This window comes from Bos mutus, chromosome 7 (assembly GCF_027580195.1).
Source record: "Bos mutus isolate GX-2022 chromosome 7, NWIPB_WYAK_1.1, whole genome shotgun sequence".
In the NCBI taxonomy this organism is placed as follows: Eukaryota; Metazoa; Chordata; class Mammalia; order Artiodactyla; family Bovidae; genus Bos; species Bos mutus.
Genome location: NC_091623.1, coordinates 40,833,303 through 40,856,611, shown reverse-complemented (window position 1 = coordinate 40,856,611; position 23,309 = coordinate 40,833,303). Strand labels below are relative to the sequence as shown.

At 38.7% G+C, this 23,309-nt stretch overlaps 1 protein-coding gene across 1 annotated transcript in view; it reads left to right on the top strand.

Annotated features, from left to right (window-relative positions):
* Positions 1–23,309, top strand: part of TMEM232 (transmembrane protein 232) — a 233,059-nt gene that overhangs the window by 104,523 nt on the left and 105,227 nt on the right. The window contains exon 11 of the mRNA XM_070374679.1: positions 3,933–4,111. Within this exon, the coding sequence (XP_070230780.1) occupies positions 3,933–4,111 (179 nt within the window). The remainder of the gene's footprint in view (positions 1–3,932; positions 4,112–23,309) is intronic.

Below are 23,309 nucleotides of genomic sequence, written 5' to 3'. Positions count from 1 at the left end.
ATGTTTAAGCTGGATTTAGAAAAGGCAGAGGAGCCAGAGAGCAAATTGCCAACATCCATCAAAAGAGCAAGAGAGTTCCAGAAAAACACCTACTTCTGCTTTATTGACTACACCAAACCATTTGACTGTGTGGATCACAACAAACTGTGGAAAATTCTTCAAGAGATGGGAATACCAGACCACCTGACCTGCCTCCTGAGAAAACTATATGCAGGTCAGGAAGCAACAGTTAGAACTGGACTCGGAACAACAGACTGTTTCCAAATTGGGAAAGGAGTACATCACTGCTGAATATTTTCACCCTGCTCATTTAACTTATATGCAGAGTATATCATGTGAAACACTGGGCTGGAGGAAGCACAAGCTGGAGTCAAGATTGCCAGGAGAAATATCAATAACCTCAGATGTACTGATGACACCGCCCTTAGGATAGAAAGTGAAGAGGAACTAAGGAGCCTCCTGATGAAAGTGAAAGAGGAGAGTGAAAAATATTGGATGGTTGGATGGCACCATCAACTCACTGGACATGAGTTTGCACACACGGGGAGACAGTGAAGGACAGGGAAGCCTGGGCATGCTGCAGTCCATGGGGTTGCAAAGAGTCAGAAATGACTTAATGACTGGAGAACAACAGCTTCACACTGCGGATGAGAGCTGATGAGAGAGGTGAAGACTGGAATAATCTTACTCCATGAAGCGTGGCCTCTTCAATTCAGAAAAGTCCTTTTCTTTACAATCTCACCTTCTATTCCATTCACAGGAAAGGAAGGTGCTGTAGAAGGTAAGAGAACACAGAAAAGAAATGAGTTTAGAAATGAGAGGAGGAAGGCTTCTATCTAAAATTGATATTTGAGAAGAGAAAGTGTAAGTTGCAATCAAGAGGCTAAGTTAAGCAGCAGATTCTTCTGAAAATACAGTTTTCCCCTCATAAGAATTTTGCCAATTAAAATCAGTATACTGCAATAGTTGAAATTGTATATGGGAAGTCATGTCTGTAAGATGGTGGAACAGGAGTTCCTTGGCCTTCATCCTCTCACGGAAAAAAATAACTTGGCAAACATCCGTAAACAAAAGCACCTTTGGGAGGACCTGGGAACCCAAGTAATAGGTTGTAAAACACAAATGCAACCCAAGACTCGGGAGAGCCTCTTCAAGAAGGCAGGCTGGACTTCGGTAGCCAGCCTGTCAAGTGGTCTAACTGTGGACCTAGAAGCTCCACCGTCTTCCTGTGAACTCAGCTCCTCCCCTGCTTGTCTGCAGTCTTGCCACTAGCCCCACCCACCAGAGGACTTGAGAGGAGCCATGCTTGCTGTGCCCTGAGTCCTGGGCCTACTGACTGAGGCCTGACGGTGAATCCTGAAGCATCTCTGAGACCTGGTTCTAGCCTCACTCTTCCAGAAGCAGTTCTGTGCACCCAGGAACCCACCCAGGGACCTCGCAGGAGCACACACACAGACATAGAGGAGCTCAATCCATTCGTACTCGATAACAGGCCTGAGACCTGTGGACCCAGCCATGGTCCCATGACCAGCTCCAGCCCATTCCACACGATCCTGGAGATGCTCCCACTCGTTCAGGGACCCACAGGAACCAGGCCCAGTTAGGTCCCCTAGTAACAGGTCAACTGACCCCAAGTGGAGAGGGAGCTGTGAGAAGAGAGGAGGATAGAGAGGATCTTAAATGGAGCTACCATAGAGAGTTCATCTGAGAAATGGGTAAGGCAAAATAAAAGATAAATGAGGTCAGGTTAAATGGTAGACATTTGAGCAAAAGACTAATGCTGTATCTGTTCAAAGAGATGTTGTGTTTCAGTTCAGTCACTCAGTCGTGTTCGACTCTTTGTGACCCCATGAATTGCAACATGCCAGGCCTTCCTGTCTATCACCAACCCCCAGAGCTTGCTAAAACTCATGTCCATCAAGTATATGATGCCATCCAGCCATCTCATCCTCTGTCATTCCCTTCTCCTCCTGCTCCCAATCCCTCCCAGGATCAGAGTCTTTTCCAATGAGTCAACTCTTTGCATGAGGTGGCCAAAGTATTGGAGTTTCAGCTTCAGCATCAGTCCTTCCAAAGAACACCCAGGACTGATCTCCTTCAGAATGGACTGGTTGGATCTCCTTGCAGTCCAAGGGACTCTCAAGAGTCTTCTCCAACACCACAGTTCAAAAGCATCAATTCTTCGGCACTCAGCTTTCTTTATAGTCCAACTCTCACATCCATACATGACCACTGGAAAAACCATAGCCTTGACTAGATGGACTTTTCCAGGCAAAGTAATGTCTCTGCTTTTTAATATTCTATCTAGGTTGGCCATAATTTTTCTTCCAAAGAGCAAGCATCTTTTAATTTCATGGCTGCAGTCACCATCTGCAGTGATTTTGGAGCCCCCCAAAATAAAGTCTCTCACTGTTTCCATTGTTTCCCTACCTGTTTGCAATGAGGTGATGGGACCAGATGCCATGATCTTAGTTTTCTGAATGCTGAGCTTTAAGCCAACTTTTTCACTCTCCTCTTTCACTTTCATCAAGAGGCTCCTTAGTTCCCTTTCACTTTCTGCCATTAGTGTGGTGTCATCTACATATCTGAGGTTATTGATATTTCTCCCATCAGTCTTGATTCCAGCTTGTGATTCATCCAGGCCAGTATTTCGTATGATGTACTCTGCATATAAGTTAAGTCACCACGGTGACAATATACACCCTGTGTGTGATGCTACAGGGATTTTTATCCAAGTTGAGGCTCATATGTTACGTTCCCTTCTATTATTCTAAGTATGATATAATCTTCATAGCAGGATTGTAATGAGTAACTAGAATATGGATACTTACTCCCAGGTTTTCTATTTATCATAACAGTAATAGTTTTTATTAACCTGGTTATGAAATCCAGATTGAATTAGGAAAAGTTGAAGATTATGACTTTTCAGTGTGTTTATCTCTTTAGATTGATGATTTCAGAGTCAGACTAGCTCTCACCCGAATACCTTCCATCTCTCTCTCTGAACCTTTTCTTCCTCCTACTCCTCTTTCTTGCTTCACGTATAGTCAATACCCTCATGGTGCTCTTTGGCTAACTTAAGCTCATATACCATTTGAGACATGCATTATTCTCTAAATTTATTTATCCCATCACTATCTAAATTAGGTTCTCTTTTCTTGAGTAGTATTTCATAGCAATATATCATCTAGGTAAGATATAATTAAGATAAAGAGAAACTTCGTCCTCTTTTCTGTAAGAGAAATGCATATTTTAAAAGCAGAACTTGGTAACTTATTTAAATTGCTAATTGGTATATAATTTTTAGAAGGAGAAGTGTATTAGACTTTTAAAAAACCTCTTCTGAATTAATTACTCCCTTCCCCTATTTCATTTGATTTATGTATCTATTACTTAAAAAAATCTCCAGCTTATAATTACATCAGTAGTTTTTGTGTGCTTTTCACATTACTTTTAAAGCTTTTTTCTTGATTCAGATGCCATATTTCAAGGAGTTTGATCATTTTTATAACAGGCAGGATTTTTCTCCTATTTCACTGATTTATTAAAAAATTCACCATGGTGGTCTGTATTTATATTGCCTTAAACTAATTCCTCTTTATTTGAATTCCAAAAGTGTGTTTACAGTACATAGTTAAGAGTTTATCTTTTAACTTTTTAATTTATGAGGTATAATATTAGTTAGGTGTAAGTAACTTTTCATATGGTTAGAAGTTTTTAAATCATCTGTGAGGTGTTTTAAAATTAAAGGAGTAAAAAAAAATAAAAAAAATTAAAGGAGTAAAAGTAATCATGGGTAAAAAAAAAATTCCAAAGCTCAGAATTTAAAACTTTAAAATATTAATAAAGTTAAGTGTCTTCTTTTTTCACAATAACATGCATTAGTAAGATGAATAAAACATCTTCCCCCCAAAATGTTTCTTTTTAAACAGGTGACCAAGTGAAATGGGCTGGACGCTATGGCCTACTGTACAACCTGGTGAAAATGTCATGGGAACTTCGGGGAGATAAAGAGCAGGATGGACTTAGGAACAAAATATGGCAAATGTTACAGAAAACAAAGGATCGTGAGAAAGATGGGCGAATCTGTAATGCAGTAAATATTGCTCAAGTAAGATAATACGCTGGGTAATCAATAGGAAATTTTATCACCAGGAAGCATTTGTCCTTTATCTCTGAATATCCATAATCAGTGTGTATCAGTGATTCACAATTGAGAACACAATTTACAAAATTTAATACTGACCTAATTTTAGTTAAAGAAGAGAGTTGGCAGTCTTCTGATTAAGCAGCTTCAAGAAAGGAGTTAATTTTGGGAAAGAGTAATTGTTCTGCTTTGGGCTTGTGACTTCAAGACACAACTCTAACTAGGCTGCCTGTACATTCTAATTTGTCGAGGTTAGCCTGGCTCTATGCCTAATTTTCCAGCTTTCTTATTAGTAGTGGATTAATTCATTCTTAAAAGTGTCTCAATTTGGATAATAAATTATTTAGTTTTCTTAATTTATAAGTTTACCTTTCCAGCATCAGACAATATAAGTCACAAATTTGGACTCACTACATCTAATGTCTTTTTCTTTAAAGTTAAAAATATGTTTTACAAATTCTTGGTTTTTCCATTCTGTTTGAATATATATGTAAAATCACTTTGAAACTAGCTATCCATTCTTCATAAAATACGAATATGATTTTCCAGTGATTTTTTTTAATGCATGTGATACCTATGATATTTCAAAACTCCATCAAATTTTTCCCCCCCTCTTCATGTCTTATTTTGAAACAGGTTAATTTGTTATCCTAAAGTATACTGTTTTTCTGTCCCTGAAAGTTCTGGTTCTTTCTAGCTTTCACAGATATGATTATTCCTAACACTGTTCATATCCTGTTTTCTAATAATTAAGGGTGTGTTGATGTTAACAAGAAAAGCAAATAATGATTCACTCTGCTTAATTGATTGTCCAAGTGTATGAGTAGGCCATTATCACAATACAGAATATCTACACTTCAGATCCTTGCTGCTGCTGCTAAGTCGCTTCAGTCATGTCTGACTCTGTGCGACCCCATAGATGGCAGCCTGCCAGGCTCCCCTGTCCCTGGGATTCTCCAGGCAAGAACACTGGAGTGGGTTGCCATTTCCCTCTCCAACGCATGAAAGTGAAAAGTGAAAGTGAAGTTGCTCAGTCGTGTACGACTCTTCGCAACCCCATGGACTACAGCCTACCAGGCTCCTCAGTCCATGGGATTTTCCAGGCAAGAGTACTGGAGTGGGGTGCCAGATCCTTAGTGGAAAACAAAACCTTAAACTCTTTGTTTTTGAATTATACATCTGATTTGGAGTAATGATCTTTATGGAGGACAATATGAAAACATGTAGTCCATTCTTTTCTCTAGATTTCTAATTTTTTTTTTTTTTTTTCCGAGGAAAAAGCCAATCAAATTGCTGCCCTTTTAAGCTACATTGTTTTGGATTTCATGGACTTGCTTTTATGCAGTTTGCTTTAGCTTTTCCTTGGTTTTGGAGTGAGGAACACAGAAAAAAGAGAAGAGAAACAGAGAAAATCATCGTACCTATTACAGTGATGACCACTGTATCACCCAGTATTCTCTTTACTGGGTTATAGGAAATAAATCCTCCATGTGCTTTCTGAACCTTATTATTGATTTTATTTTGTATAAGATACTTACTGAAGCTTAAAAAAATAGTCAAATTTTTAGCCATTTTCTAAGAGAAATAGAGGATGATCAATGCATCTTATTCGGTCTTATTATTTTCTTTTTTTCCTGCTTCCATGATTCTTTCAGTTACTTATGTTCTTATCTGGTTTTGTACCTATTTTCACATGCCATTTCATATCTCCAGTGAATTATATTGTAACTACATGAGTGAGCTAACTCAAATTTGTCATTTCTAGAATTAGAATTCTATTTATAAGCCTGTTTTCAAGGCCAATCACTTGGTGTAAGATAGCTTCTTTCTTCAAAATTTTACTAAATTTCTATAGATAATTACATTTGAAATTCGTAAGTCACTTAATCAGACATGGCAAATATTTTTTAGATGCTAGATCCAAGTGAAGACCTTATTACTCAAGCAGTCAGTTCTGAGAATAAAGGAATAAACAAAAGCTTAACCGCTAGATGTGCTAATTAGTTTTCGGTGCTTAGTGAGACTTCCAAGGGATGCTTTCATTCATTTTAAATAGTCAGTATGTGAGGAAGGCACACTTTCCCTACAGAAAAATCTAAATTAAAGATTTGTAAAAGCAGTTATATCAATTTATGTGTAATACATATTTAATATAAAACAAGCTTAATTTGTATTAGGTAGTCTAACAAAAGGAATAATTTACTATAGACCTGTTTCATATATAGGTTAACTAGAGACAGCTAGACAGATTTGAATTATTAAACAATATAAGTAATGATATAAATGATAAATTAGAAAATATCTAGTTGGTTAAATATCACTTAATTTAGTTTGATTCTCTTATTTAATATTGAGATATATGAGTATGTAAAGTGAGAAATTATATAAAAGTTCTCACTAAGAACAGTAAAAAATATGAAGCAAATATGAGTACTTACTAAATTAATTTTATCATACTAAATTCTATGGAAGAAGCAAGGATGTCCAATAAATAACCTTTACACAGTAAATTTTATGTTTCATCCAGAATACCTATTCTTTAGAAGATAAGGAGTAGTACAAAAGGAACATTCTATGCGTGACTGGCTCCGTAAAAGTTCATGGCATGAACGGAAGCTCACATAAATGTTTGGTCTCTTTTTTCTTATATTAATGAGGAACACATTATTGTTTAAGTAGTATATGAGCTGGAAACGTAAATGATGAGTTACATGAAATGATCGAAAGGGAGAGGGTCAAAGGACATCTTTAAGATAAGGAAATGGTATGAGCCAAAAATAAATTAGGACCTTTTAAGAGAAAGTCATTGGCTTACTTTCTCTAGTTGAGGAAGAAAGTTTGGACTGGGCAATATTAGGCATTAAATTTGAAAGGCATGTTTGGGTTACCAAGGTAAGGTCTTAGGGACTAAAGGATGATTTTATAAAACTGGAGATCTTAAGAAAACCGTTTGAGGAGAAAATAGGTTGTTCTTACTGGATTTTAATGGTTTGGTAATTTTGCTTTGGAACTTGTGGAACACTGTTAGAGTAATTGTCCCCAGTTTATTCAAGGGTCGCTATATCATATCCTTCTTTCCACACTCAAATTCTTGGCTTGACCAGGTGACCTAATTTAAACAAGACTCATTGGAAAAGACTCTGATGCTGGGAGGGATTGGGGGCAGGAGGAGAAGGGGACGACAGAGGATGAGATGGCTGGATGGCATCACTGACTCGATGGACATGAGTCTGAATGAACTCCGGGAGTTGGTGAGGGACAGGGAGGCCTGGTGTGCTGCGATTCATGGGGTCGCAAAGAGTCGGACACGACTGAGCGACTGAACTGAACTGAACTGAATGTTACATAAGTAGAGATTTGAAAAATGCTTATATATTGGTGCTTGCCCTTTCTTGTTTTCTGGGACCCTGTAACTGATATGTAAATAAGTCAGAGTTAACCAGGTAGATGTGAGACAACATGGCAGAGAGACAAGCCATCCTAGTTTTTCAATGTCCCCATCTCAAAACTAGCTGGTCCCTGGCCAGCTGATTTTTCCAGTAGTCATGTATGGATGTGAGAGTTGGGCCATAAAGAAGAGTGAGCACCAAGGTATTGATGCTTTCAAACTATGGTGTTGGAGAAGATTCTTGAGAGTCCCTTGGACTGCAAGGAGATCAAACAACTGAATCCTAAAGGAAATCAGTCCTGAATATTCATTGGAAGGACTGATGCTGAAGCTGAAGCTCCAATCCTTTGGGCCACCTGATGTGAACAGCCAACTCACTGGAAAAGACCCTGATGCTGGGAAAGATTGAAGGCAGACAGAGAAGGGGACGACAAGGACAAGATGGTTGAATGGCGTCACTGACTCCATGGACATGAATTTGAGCAAACTCCGGAGACAGCAAACGAGAGGAAACCTGACGTGCTGCCATCCATGGGGTTGCAAAGAGTCCGACACGACTGAGCGACTGAACAACAACCTGACCTAACAACGGATCACAGACACACACATGAGAGCAGAAGACACATTCTGCCATGCCCAGCTCTACTTGTTGGCCTTGGCACCGGGGAACTAAGCAAATGTTTGTGTTAAGCCTTTAAGTTTTGGAGTGGTGTTTTTTTTTTTTTTTCCTAATGTAGTAGGAGTTTTCTAATTGAGCACTAAATAAATGAGATTTGAGTCTTCTACAATGTTCAGTGAAAATGTTATTTCTTTCATACTTATTTTTTAGTATTTAATTATTTTGTTTGGCTGCACTGGGTCTTAGCTGTGGTGTGTGGGATCTAATTGCATTAAGTGGCTGTTTCATTGCAGCACACGGACTCTCTGGTTGTGGCACGCAGGTTCAGCTGTTGCAGCATACAGACTCTCTAGTTGTTTTGCATGGGCTCCAGAACTTGTGGGCTCAGAACATGGAGGCTTGGTTGTTCCACAGTGTGTGGAATCTTAGTTCCCTGACCAGAGATGGAACCTGCTTCCCCTGCATTGCAAGACAGATTCTTGATCATTGGACCCCCAGGGAAGTCTCCTTTCATAATTATTTCTTAAAAGGCACTAGTAGTAATAACTAAGATTTTTTGGGCATTTCCTGTGTACCATGTGCTAAACACTTTACATGCATTCATTATTTAATCCTCAAAAAAGCCTCATATGATGTATAAATTGTTATAGTATTGCTTTTCTTGGGGATGGTTTTGATAGGCACCTGTAGTACAAAGTTATGAACCTCTGTCCATAGTTCATCAGACAATCTGTCTATCAGATCTAATCACTTGAATATACTTGTCACTTCCACTGTATATCAAAAGGGATTTGATTTAGGTCATACCTGAGAGGTCTAGTGGTTTTCTGTACTTTCTTCAATTTAAGTCTGAATTTGGCACTAAGGAGTTCATGATCTGAGCCACAGTCGGCTCCCAGTCTTGATTTGCTGACTGTATAGAGCTTTTCCATCTTCGGCTGAAAAGAATATAATCAGTCTGATTTTGCTGTTGACCATTTGGGCATGTCCATGTTTAGAGTCTTCTCTTGTGTTGTTGGAAGAGGGTGTTTGCTATGACCAGTGTGTTCTCTTGGCAAAACTTTACTAGCCTTTGCCCTGCTTCATTCTGTACTCCAAGGCTAAACTTGCCTGTTACTCTAGGTATCTCTTGATTTCCTACTTTTGCATTCCACTCACCTATAATGAAAAGGACATCTTTTTTGGTGTTAATTCTAGAAGATCTTGTAGGTCATCATAAAACTGTTTAACTTCAGCTTCTTCAGCGTTACTGTTTGGGGCAAAGACTTGGATTACTGTGATATTGAATGGCTTGCCTTGCAAACAAACAGAGATCCTTCTGTCATTTTTGAGATTGCATCCAAGTACTGCATTTCAGACTCTTGTTGACTAAGATGGCTATCTATTTCTTCTAAGGGATTCTTACCCGCAGTAGTAGATACAGTGATCATCTGAGTTAAAGTCATCCTTTCTAGTCCATTTTAGTTCACTGATTGCTAAAATGTCGATGTTCACTCTTGCCATTGAAAGGTTGTTGCTGAATGAAAAGACACTGGGATTCTTGGCCTCCAGAGGAGAAGAATTCAATCCAGGGCCAGAGACAAGGCTTGATCACTCAGAGCTTTTGTGTAATAAAGTTTTATTAAAGTATAAAGGAGATACAGAAAGCTTCTGACATAGGCATCAGAAGGGGGCAGAAAGAGTATCCCCCTGCTAGTCTTCAGCTAGATGTTATATAACTCACTATGCTATGCTATGCTAAGTCACTTCAGTCCTGTCCGACTCTGTGCGACCCTAAAGATGGCAGCTCACCAGGCTCCCCCGTCCCTGGGATTCTCCAGGCAAGAACACTGGAGTGGGTTGCCATTTCCTTCTCCAATGTATGAAAGTGAAAAGGGAAAGTGAAGTCGCTCAGTCGTGTCCGACTCCTAGCGACCCCATGGACTGCAGCCTACCAGCCTCCTCCATCCATGGGATTTTCCAGGCAAGAGTACTGGAGTGGGGTGCCATTGCCTTCTCCAATATAACTCACTAGCAGTCTGTTAATGAAAGAAAGGAATGTCTTAAAACTCAGAATGGCACCAGGCCCCTCACCCATAAGATGCATTTTGGGATAATCTTGGCACCAAAAGGTTCATCCCAGGCCATAAAATGATTAACTTGAATCTTGCAGAAGGACAGACTACTATACAGTTTCATTTACATAGATTAAGGAAACAATATCTGAGTATAACATACTGGTTTGTCAAGTAGGTTCTGAGCCATTAGGCGGAACCGACTTGAGGACAGAGTTTGGGGTAAATGCATAGCACATGAGCATAGCTTAAGACAAACATTTCCATAAGAAAAATGCATTAGTTATTTTTAGGTTTGAGAATAGTTAACTTCAGGTGAAAACAGGTGTTATTATGGCAACACAGTATTTTAAGAGAAACCTCCTTTTATTTTTTTATTTTTTTAAAATTTTATTTTATTTTTAAACTTTACATAATTGTATTAGTTTTGCCAAATATCAAAATGAATCCATCACAGGTATACATGTGCTCCCCATCCTGAACCCTCCTCCCTCCTCCCTCCCCATACCATCCCTCTGAAACCTCCTTTTAAATTTGTATAGAGAAGAAAAAAATATCATTAGTTTGTTTCCTCCTGCCACTTAAGAGAGATAAAAATGTCTGACACTTGCAGGCTATTTACTCCATTTGGAGACCCCTGGCCTTCCTGCCTGTTACCCTCTCACCATCTCCTGTTTGACCACTTCCAATTTACCTTGATTCATGGATGTAACATTCCAGGTTCCTATGCAATATTGTTCCCTTTACAGCATCAGACTTTACTTCCATCACCAGTCACATCTACAACTGGGTGTTGTTTTCATTTTGACTCAGCCTCTTCATTCTTTCTGGAGCTATTTCTCCACTCTTCTCTGGAAGCATATTGAGTACCTACCAACCTGGGGAATTCATGAGAAAAGAACTTCATGAGAAAAGAGGAAATTCAAAAAGAATGAGAAAAGAAGAGAAGTGGGGGAAAAAAGAGTTTATGAGAAAAAAAAGAGAGAGAGACCTGAGGGGTTTATTAGAAAAAAAGAGAAATGAAAGGCAAAGGACAAAAGGAAAGATATAGCCATCTGAATGCAGAGTTCTGAAGAATAGAAAGGAGAGATAAGAAAGCCTTCCTCAGTGATTAATGCAAAGAAATAGAGGAAAACAGCAGAATAGAAAAGACTAGAGATCTCTTCAAGAAAACTAGAGATACCAAAGGAACATTTCATGCAAAGATGGCACAATAAAGGACAGATATGGTATGGACCTAACAGAAGCAGAAGATATTCAGAAGAGGTGGCAAGAATACACAGAAGAACTGTACAAAAAAGATCTTCATGACCCAGATAATCACAATGGTGTGATCACTGACCTAGAGCCAGACATCCTGGAATGTGAAGTCAAGTGGGCTTTAGGAAGCATCACTATGAACAAAGCTAGTGGAGGTGATGGGATTCCAGTTTAGCTATTCCAAATCCTAAAAGACAATGCTGTGAAAGTGCTGTACTCAATATGCCAGCAAATTTGGAAAACTCAGCAGTGGCCACAGGACTGGAAAAGGTCAGTTTTCATTCCAATCCCGAAGAAAGGCAACACCAAAGATTGTTCAAAGTACTGCACAATTGCACTCATCTCACACAATACTAAAGTAATGCTCAAAGTTCTCCAAGCCAGGCTTCAACAGTACATGAAATGACAACTTCCAGATGTTCAAGCTGGATTTAGAAAAGGCAGAGGAACCAGAAAGCAAATTGCCAACATCTGTTCGATCATCAAAAAAGTGAGAGAGTTCCAGAAAAACATCTACTTCTGCTTTATTGACAATACCAAAGCCTTTGACTGTGTGGATCACAATAAACTGTGGAAAATTCTTCAAGAGATGGGGATACCAGACCACCTGACCTGCCTCTTGAGAAATCTGTATGCAGGTGAAGAAGCAACAGTTAGAACTGGACATGGAACAACAGACTGGTTCCAAACTGGGAAAGGAGTACGTCAAGGCTGTTCAGTTCAGTCGCTCAGTTGTGTCCGACTTTTTGCGACCCCATGAATCACAGCACGCCAGGCCTCCCTGTCCATCACCAACTCCTGGAGTTCACCCAGACTCACGTCCATCGAGTCAGTGATGCCATCCATCCATCTCATCCTCTGTCGTCCCCTTCTCCTCCTGCCCCCAATCCCTCCAAGCATCAGAGTCTTTTCCAATGAGTCAACTCTTCACATGAGGTGGCCAAAGTACTGGAGTTTCAGAGATGTACCTGCTTATTTAACTTAGATGCAGAGTACATCAAGGGAAATGCTGGGTTGGATGAGGCACAAGCTGGAATCAAGATTGCTGGGAGAAGTATCAATAACCTCAGATATGCATATGACACCACACTTACGGCAGAAAGTGAAGAAGAACTAAACAGCCTCCTGATGAAAGTGAAAGAGGAGAGTGAAAAAGTTGGCTTAAAAACTCAACATTCAAAAAATAAACATCATGGCATTTGGTCCCATCACTTCATGGCAGAGATGGGGAAACAGTGGAAACAGTGGCTGACTTTTTTTTTCTTGGGCTCCAAAATCACTGCAGATGGTGACTGCAGCCATGAAATTAAAAGATGCTTGCTCCTTGGAAGAAAAACTATGATGAACCTAGACAGTATATTAAAAAGCAGACACATTACTTTGGCAGCAAAGGTCCATCTAGTCAAGGCTATGGTTTTTCCAGTAGTCATGTATGGATGTGAGAGTTAGACCATAAAGAAAGCTGAGCACTGAAGAGTTGGTGCTTTTGAACAGTGGTGTTGGAGAAACTCTTTGGAGTCCCTTGGACAGCAAGGAGATCCAACCAGTCCATCCTAAAGGAAATCAGTCCTGAAAGTTCATTGGAATTACTGATGCTAAAGTTGAAGCTCCAATATTAGGCCACCTGATGCGAAGAACTGACTCTGAAAAATACCCTGATGCTGGGAAAGACTGAAGGTGGGAGGAGAAGGGGATGACAGAGGATGAGATGGCTGGGTGGCATCATTGACTCAATGGACATGAGTTTGAGCAAACTCCGGGAGACAGTGAAGGACAGGAAGCCTGGCGTGCTGCAGTCCATGGGGTTGCAAAGAATTGGACACATCTAAGCGACTGAACTGAGCTGAATCTTGATTTTACTGATGAAGAAAGTATTATATTAAATAAGGACATTTAAGCTTCCCAAAAGGTAAAGTAACTTGACTGTGGATACTGGTGCAGATTATATTGTTTGATTTTCTTATGTTGAATAGTCACTGCATTCCTGTAAGAAAAACACTTGTTGATGCTGTAGTAATGTTTTTAATATGGCTGTATTTGTTTTGATATTATTTTGCTTAATATATTGCACCCATAATGTTTCTCTTATCATGTTTTCTTATAAGTAAAGTTATGCTGAACTAATACAATGTATTTGGAATTTGTTATCCTTTTTTTTTTCTTTCTATTCTTTGGAAGAATTTTGTCTTATTGTCATGATTTATTCCTTAGTAATTTTGTAGAATTTCCAAGTGAGGACATTTGATCATGGATACTTATAGAAAAGGTTTTAATTTGTAGAATAAATTTTCAGGTGTATGTCTTCCTAGACTTTATTTTTCTTTGCTTCAGTTTTGGTTGGTTTTTTCCTTCCTAAGAATTTATCTATGCCATCTCCATTTTAAAGATACTTTATAATATTGTTCAAGATATCCTTCTGTGATATTTAACATATTTAGAACCTGTCATGATGATGTCTCTTTTGTTCTCTTTTTAGTCCATCGTGCCAAGAGTTTATGAAAAACAAGTTTTGATTCTTTTGATACTGATACTTATTACTTCTATTTTGAACCATTGATTATTGAAGATTTTTTAATGGCTACTTTTGCAGAGATTTGTTGTTATATTTATGATTTTTGATTTCTAGTTTAATTATGTACTCAGGGACAATAGTCTCATCATGATGAAATGGTCTTCTTTATAAAAACTGTATCTTTTCTATTATGAATATACCTTTCTTTTATTAGGGTCCTTTTGGCTAGTATTTGCATGGAGTATCTGTTTCCTTTTTTAAATTTCAAGCTCTCTGAATCTTATATGTATGTATCTTTAGAGAAGCAGTATTTTTTTTTAACCTGAAAATTATTGACCTTGCATTTGAATCCTTATTCTATTTGCACTTAATGCCATTAGAATGTAGTTGTGTTTATTGCTACATCTTATTATTTACTATTCTATTTTTACTTCCTCTTCCTGGCTCTCCTTTCCACCCCGCTTTTCAATTCCATTCTTTTTTATTGAAGTTGATTTGATTTATGGTGCTATATTAACTTCAGGTATGAAGCGTAGTGATCGATATTTTTATAAATTATATCCCATTAAAGTTACTTTGAAATACTGGTCGCATTCTTCGTGCTGTGAAGGTTTTCCTTGTATCTTATTTCATACCTGGTAGTCTGTGCCTCTTCTTCGGCTCCCCTCTCTTGCCCCTGCCCCACTCTCCTGCCGACTAGTAGTCACTCGTTTATTCTCTATAGGTCCGTTTGTTTTCTTATATGCTTATTTGTTTCTTATATTTCTTATAAGGATGAATTTCTTACATTTATTTGTTTTAATTTTTAGATTTCATATGCAAGTGAAAATATACAGTATTCGTTTTTCTCTGACTTACTTCACTAAGCATAATACCCTTCATGTCCATCTGTGTTGTAGCAAATGACAAAATTTCATTCTTTTCTATAACTAATACATATATGAATGTATTACATATAATATATATATTTATTTTTAAATTGAGTTGTTTTCTTGATACTGAGTTGTGTGAACTCTTTGTGTATTTTGGATATTAACTCTATCAGACACATCATTTGCCAATGTCTTCTCCCATTCAGTAGGTTGTCATTTTGCTTTGCTGTTGTCTTTCTTCACTCTGAAAAATATATTATATATATATATATATATATATATATATATATATATATATATATATCATCTTTATCCATTCATCTGTTGATGGACACTTAGGGTGCTCCCAGTTCTCAGCTAATGTAAATAATGTTGCTATGAACATTAGAATACCTGTATCTTTTTGAATTAGTGCTTTTGTTTTCTTGGGATGTATACTCAAGTGGAATTGCCTGACTATAGCTCGTGGTTGTGTTAATATTTTGAGGAACCTTCATACTGTTTTCCATAGTGACTATCAATTTGCATTCCCACCAACAGTATACTGGGGTTCCCTTTTTTCCACAACTTTACTGGTGTTCATAATGTCTTGCCTCTTTGAAGACAGCCACTCTGACCCGTGTGAGGTATATCTCACCATGGTTTTGGTTTGCGTTTCCCTAATGATTAGTGATGTTGAGCATCTCCTCATATGCCTGCTGGCCGTGTGTGTGTGTGTGTGTGTGTGTGTGTGTCTAGTGAGATCTGATGCCCATTTTTTAACTGAGTTCTTCTCTTGATGCTGACTGCTGTGAACTCTATGTATTTTGGATATTAACCCCTATCAGACACGTCATTTGCCAATATCTTCTCCCATTCAGTAGGTTGTCTTTTTGTTTTGTTGTTGTCTTTCTTCACTCTGCAAAAGCATGTAAGTGTAATTTGGTCAATTTGTTTATTTCACTTTTGTTTCTCTTGCTTGAAGAGACAGATCCAAAGCAACACTGCCAAGACTTACATCAAAGAGTGTATTGCTTATATTTTTTCTAGGAGATTTATGGTTTCTAGACTTACATTTTAGGTCTAGAGTTCTTTTTGAGTTTATTTTGAATAAGGTATAAGAAAATGTTCAAATTTCATTCTTTTACATAGCTTTCCAATTTTTTCCAACACCACTTCTTTCACAGACTACCTTTTCTCCATGCATATTTTTGCTTGCTTTGTTATCAATTAATTGACTATCTGTGCATAGTTTCTTTCTGGGTTCTCTATTCTGGCCATTGATCAGTATGTCTGTTTTTTTTTTTTTCCTGCCATTAGCATATTGTTTTGATTACTGACCCCAGTTCAATCCTTGGGTCAGGAAGATCTCCTGGAGAAGGGAATGGCAACCCACTCCAGTATTCTTGCCTGGGCAATCCCATGGACAGAGGAGCCTGGCTGGCAATAGTCTGTGGGGTCGCAGAGCCTGACATGATGGAGCGACTAACATTTTTGTAATATAGTCTGAAGTCAGGAAGCATGATACCTCCAGGTTTGTTCTTTTTTCTTAAGATTGCTTTGGCCATTTGGGGTCTCCCATGGTTCTATACAAATTTTGGAATTATTTGTTCCAATTCTGTGAAAAATATCACTGATAATTTGATAGGTATTGGATTAAATTTGTAGATTGCTTTGGACGGAGGTTTGTGACATTGTACAGGAGACAGGGATCAAGACCATCCCCATGGAAAAAGAATGCTAAAAAGCAAAATGGCTGTCTGGGGAGGCCTTACAAATAGCTGTGAAAAGAAGAGAAGTGAAAAGCAAAGGATAAAAGGAAACATATAAGCCTCTGAATGCAGAGTTCCAAAGAATAGCAAGAAGAGATAAGAAAGCCTTCCTCAGTGATCAATGCAAAGAAATAGAGGAAAACAACAGAATAGGAAAGACTAGAGATCTCTTCAAGAAAATTAGAGATACCAAGGGAACATTTCATGCAAAGATGGGCTCAATAAAGGACAGAAATGGTATGGACTAACAGAAGCAGAAGATATTCAGAAGAGGTGGCAAGAATACACAGAAGAACTGTACAAAAAAGATCTTCATGACCCAGATAATCATGATGGTGTGATCACTGACCTAGAGCCAGACATCCTGGAATGTGAAGTCAAGTGTGCCTTAGAAAGCATCACTATGAACAAAGCTAGTGGAGGTGATGGAATTCCAGTTGAGCTATTTTAAATCCTGAAATATGATACTGTGAAACTGCTGCACTCAATATGCCAGCAAATTTGGAAAACTCAGCAGTGGCCACAGGACTGGAAAAGGTCAGTTTTCATTCCAATCCCAAAGAAAGGTAATGCCAAAGAATGCTCAAACTACCACACAATTGTACTCATCTCACACGCTAGTAAAGTAATGCTCAAAATTCTCCAAGCCAGGCTTCAGCAATATGCGAACCATGAACTTCCAGATGTACAAGCTGGTTTTAGAAAAGGCAGAGGAACCAGAGATCAAATTGCCAACATCTGCTGGATCATGGAAAAAGGAAGAGAGTTCCAGAAAAACATCTATTTCTGCTTAATTGATTATGCCAAAGCCTTTGACTATCCAGATCACAATAAACTGTGGGAAATTCTGAAAGAGATGGGAATACCAGACCACCTGATCTGCCTCTTGAGAAATATGTATGCAGGTCAAGAAGCAACAGTTAGAACTAGACATGGAACAACAGACTGGTTCCAAATAGGAAAAGGAGTACGTCAAGGCTGTATATTGTCACCCTGCTTATTTAACTTCTATGCAGAGTACATCATGAGAAACGCTGGGCTGGAAGAAACACAAGCTGGAATCAAGATTGCCGGGAGAAATATCAATAACCTCAGACATGCAGATGACACCACCCTTATGGCAGAAAGTGAAGAGGAACTAAAAAACCTCTTGATGAAAGTGAAAGAGGAGAGTGAAAAAGTTGGCTTAAAGCTCAACATTCAGAAAACGAAGATCGTGGCATCTGGTCCCATCACTTCATGGGAAATAGATGGGGAAACAGAGGAAACAGTGTCAGACTTTATTTTTTTGGGCTCCAAAATCACTGCAGATAGTGACTGCAGCCATGAAATTAAAAGACGCTTACTCCTTGGAAAGAAAGTTATGTCCAACCTAGATAGCATATTCAAAAGCAGAGACATTACTTTGCCAACAAAGGTCCGTCTAGTCAAGGCTATGGTTTTTCCTGTGGTCATGTATGGATGTGAGAGTTGGGCTGTGAAGAAAGCTGAGCGCCGAAGAGTTGATGCTTTTGAACTGTGGTGTTGGAGAAGACTCTTGAGAGTCCCTTGGACTGCAAGGAGATGCACCCAGTCCATTCTGAAGGAGATCGGTCCTGGGTGTTCATTGGAAGGACTGATGCTAAAGCTGAAACTCCAATACTTTGGCCACCTCATGCAAAGAGTTGACTCATTGGAAAAGACTCTGAATCTGGGAGGGATTGGGGGCAGGAGGAAAACGGGACGACAGAGGATGAGATGGCTGGATGGCATCACCGACTCAATTGGACATGAGTTTGAGTGAACTCCGGGATTTGGTGATGGACAGTAAGGCCTGGCGTGCTGCAATTCATGAGGTCACAAAGAGTCAGACACGATTGAGCGACTTAACTGAATAGAACTTGAGTAGGTAGGATGGAAATTTTAACAATATTCTTCCAATCCATTTTCACAGGCTATCTTTCCATGTATTCATATCATATTTATTAAGTTCCTTCACCAGTGTCTTATAGTTTTTAGAGTATAGGTCTTTCACCACTTTGGTTAAGTTTATTCATCAGTATTTTGTTCTTTTTGATGTAGTTTTCAATGGGATTTTTTTTTTTTTTGATTTCTCTTTCACATAGTTCATTATTAGTGTATAGAAAAGCAACAGATTTGTGTATATTAATCTTGTCGTCTGCAACTTTACTGAATTCAATCATTAGTTTGAATTGTGTGTGTGTACTTTTAGGTTTCTCTATATATAGTATTGTGTGACCTGCAAGTGAGTCAGACACAACCTAGCAACTAAACAACAGCACCTGCAAACAATGGGAGTTTCACTTCTTCCCTTCCAATCTGGATGCCTTTTATGTATTTTGTCCGACTGCTATGGCTAAGACTTCCAGTACTATGGTAAAGAGCAACGGTGAGAGTGGGCCTCCTTGTTCCTGGTATTAGAGGAGAGGCTTTCTTTTCTTAACCATTGAGTATGATGTTAGTCATGGGTTTTCATAAATGGCCTTTATCTTGTTGAGATATTTTCCCTCTATACCAACTTTGTTGAGAATTTTTATCATGGATGGGTGTTGAATTGTGTCAAATGCTTTCCCTGTGTCTACTGAGATGATCAGTTGATTTTTATCCTTCATCTTGTGAATGTGGGGTATCACGTTGATTGAGTTGCTTAAGTTGAACTATACTTGCTTTCCTGGAATAAAGTCTCACTTGTTCATGGTGTGTGGTCTTTTTTATGTTTGTTGAATTAAGTTTGCCAATATTTTGTTGAGGATTCTTATATCCATATTCATCAAAGACAGGGACCTGTACTTTTCTTTTTTGTAGTATCTGGTTTTGATATGAGGTAATGGCGGCCTTGTTGAATGAATTTGGGAGTGTTCCTTCCTCTTTAGTTTTTTGGAATAGTTTGAGGATAGGTATTAACTATCCTTTTTAAATTTGGTAGAATTTTCCTGTGAATACGTCTGTTTCTGGAATTTTTTGGAAGATTTTTGATTCCTGACTCAATTTAATTTCTAGTAATCAGTCTGTTCAGATTGTCTATTTCCTCCTGATTTAATCTTGATAGATTATAGGTTATATGTTTCTAAAGGTTTATCCCTTTGTTCTTGGTTATGCAATTTGTTGACATATAACTATTTATAGTATTCTCCTATGATTTTTTCTCTTATTATTTGCTATTTCTCCTCTTTCATTTCTTATTAATTTGTATCCTGTCTTTTTTTTAAAATGAGCCTAGCTACAGGCTTATCAAATTTGTTTATTTTTCAAAAGAAAATCAGCTCTTGGTTTCATTGATCTTTCCTGTTGTTTTATTGGTCTATATTTTATTTATTTTCTAATTACCTTTATTATTTTATTTCTTCTGCCTCCTTTGGGCTTTGTTTGTTCTTTTTCTAATTTGTTTAGGTGCTCCTTTATTTGAGATTTGTGTTGCTTCATGAAGTAGGCCTTATTGCTAAACACTTCTCTCTTAGAAGTGCTTTTGCTATGTGCGATAGATTTGGGAAAGTTCTGTGTTGCTTTTCATTTGTCTGAAGGTGTACTCTGATCGTCTCTGATTTCTTGGTTGAGCTACTGTTTTTTGTCAGCATGTAGGACGTGGCCCAGTCTCCATGTGTGCTTGTGTTTTTCCCATTCTTCTTCTTACAATTGTTTTCTAGATTTATTTGTTATGGTAAAAAGTGACACTTGACGTAAGCTTTATCCTCTAAAATTAGTTGGGACTTGTTTTTAGACCTCGTACACGACCTGTCTGGGAGAGCTCTCCATATGCACTTGCGTCCAGTACGTGTGTGACTCTTTTGGACGAATGTTCTGAAATATCTGTGTTAAGTTCAACCGGTCTGTCATTTAGGACCAGTGCTTTCTTACTGATTTTCTGTCTGGATCTCTGTCCATTGATGTAAGTGGGATGTCAAGGTTTCTTCAGTTCAGTTCAGTTCAGTCGCTCAGTCGTGTCCGACTCTGCGAGCCCATGGATCACAGCGCGCCAGGGCTCCCCGTCCGTCAGCAGCTCCCGGAGCTCACTCACCACTACTGTCATGTTAGTCTCTCCCTCAGTGTCTGCTAACACTCGCTCGTGTATTTAGGGGCCCCTGTATTTAGGCGCGTGCATGGTTACGGATGTTATATCCTTTTGTATTGATCCCTTTGTCATTATCTAACGTCCTTTCTAGTCTTTTATTATAGACTTTGGCTCTGAAGTTTACTTTTCTGATATGATTATTGCTATTCTAGCTTTCTTTTCACATCTGTTTGCATGGAACATATTTTTCTGTCCCCACTTTCAGTCTGCATTTGTCTTTAGCTGTAGAGTCTCTTATAGGCAACATGTAGATAGGTCTTGTTTTTTTTTTTTTAAATCCAATCAGCTACCTTAAAGAGAAGGCAATGGCACCCCACTCCAGTACTCTTGCCTGGAAAATCCCATGGATGGAGGAGCCTGGTGGGCTGCAGTCCATGGGGTCGCTAAGAGTCGGACACGACTGAGCGACTTGACTTTCACTTTTCACTTTCATGCATTGGAGAAGGAAATGGCAACCCACTTCAGTGGTCTTGCCTGGAGAATCCCAGGGATGAGGGAGCCTGGTGGGCTGCCGTCTATGGGGTCGAATAGAGTTGGACACGACTGAAGCGACTTAGCAGCAGCAGCAGCAGCAGTAGCAGCAGCTACCTTATGTGCTGTGATTGGAGAATTTAATCTGTAGACATGTAAAGTGATTATTGATAGTTATGTACTTGTTGCCATTTTGTTACTTATTTTCTGGTTCTCCTCTATCCTTTTTTTAAAACTAGTTGTGTGCCCTTTCAGGAAGATTTCTCATTATACCATTGCCTCCTAGCCTTTCTGCTTGTTTATTTTGTAGTCACGCAGTCTTTTATTTGTTACTCCAATGTTTCAAAATGAATCCTTCATTATCTCATTCTAATGTAGGGGGATTTATGTTTTCCTGGGCCATAAAATGGTCTTATAATACTTTAACAACTTTTATTTCTTTTGTACACTTTTCCTGTTGAGCATTTAAATTGTGTTTCTTGGATGTATTTCTATATGTGTATGCTGTATGCTTGTGTGTCTGTTTACAGATGCCAACATATTAATGTTGTTTTATACACTCAATATACTTGTGCTTTACTGATATATTTACTTGTTTCTTTCTTTACTTTTTCTTCTTGAATTGCTGGCCTTCTATACGGGATTATTTTTCTTTTGCTCAAAGAAAATCCTTTCATATTCTTTTCATGAGCGTTGGCTGGTGGCTAATTCTGTCAGTTTTCACTGACAGAAGGGTTTTATTCAATTTGATTCTAAAGGTTTGTTGGCCAAGAATCTATTTTAGTATGGATAGGACAAAGTGTCTAATCCATTGCTGTTTATTCTTTTCCTATATAATGTTTTTCCTTGCATCATTTTTATGACTTTAGTCATCAAATTTTTCCAACTTATTTTTAGCTAGTATATAAATTTTTAAAATATTTATTTGTGTGGCTGTGCCGCATGTGGGATCAGTCTTCACTGAGGCACATGAGGTTTTGTTGTTGTTGTTGTGTATTTGTGTGGCTGTGCCGCATGTGGGATCTCCAGTCTTCACTGTGCACGTGAGGTTTTGTTGTTGTTGTTGCAGCATGTGGTATCTGGTTCCCTGACCAGGGATTGTACCCAGGCCCCTGCAATGGAAGCGTGGCATCTTAACCACTGAACCACTAGGGAAGCCTCAAGGTAGTACAATTTTAATGTCAAGCTACATATTAACATGTCTGTACTAGGTTCAGTACTAACAGTGTCTAAACTAACTCCTTTAAATTCTCCAAAGCTAATTATTCAAAAGATCAAAGTGGTTGCTGTTCTGTTCAGTCGCTCAGTCATGTCCAACTCTTTGCGACCCCATGGACTGCAGCACCCCACGTTTCCCCAACCTTCACCATCTCCCAGGGTTTGCTCAAACGCATGTCCATTAAGTCAGTGATGCCATCCGACCATCTCATCCTCTGCCATCCCCTTCAATCTTCAGTCTTCAAGACCCAGCATCAGGGTCTTTTCAACGCGTCAGCTCTTCGCATCAGGTGGCCAAAGTATTGGAGCTTCAGTTTCAGCATCAGTTCTTCCAGTGAATATTCTGGGTTGATTTCCTCTAGGATGGACTGGTTGGATCTCCTTGCAGTCCAAGGGACTCTCATGAGTCTTCTCCAACACCACAGTTCAAAGGCATCATTTCTTCAGTGCTCAGCCTTTTTTATTGTCCAACTCTCACATTTCTACATGACCACTGGAAAAACCATAGCCTTGACTAGACGGACCTTTCCAGGCAAAGTAATGTCTCTGCTTTTTAATACGCTGTCTAGGTCACTGCTTTTCTTCCAAGGAGCAGGCATCTTTTAATTTCATGGCTGCAGTTACTGTCTGCAGTGATTTTGGAGCCCAAAGTGATTGGCATCTATGCAGTTTTCAGGTTTTCTCTCTGCCATCCCCAGGCAGCACTCTGTTCTTACGTTACTCCTCTGTGATCTTCTAACTTCCTTAAATTCTGCAGCTGAAGCTCCCTTTTATACTTAATTTTTCTGGGGAAATGATACTCATTTATTTTATATTTTAAAAGCCTGCCTGTTCTTAAGCAAGTTAATAATGGTACTGTGGAATAACTTAAACAACTAAATCACATATATGAATAAAACAAAGCAAGATGATTTCAAAAGAATGAGCACATTTGGTCTATAAGTGTAA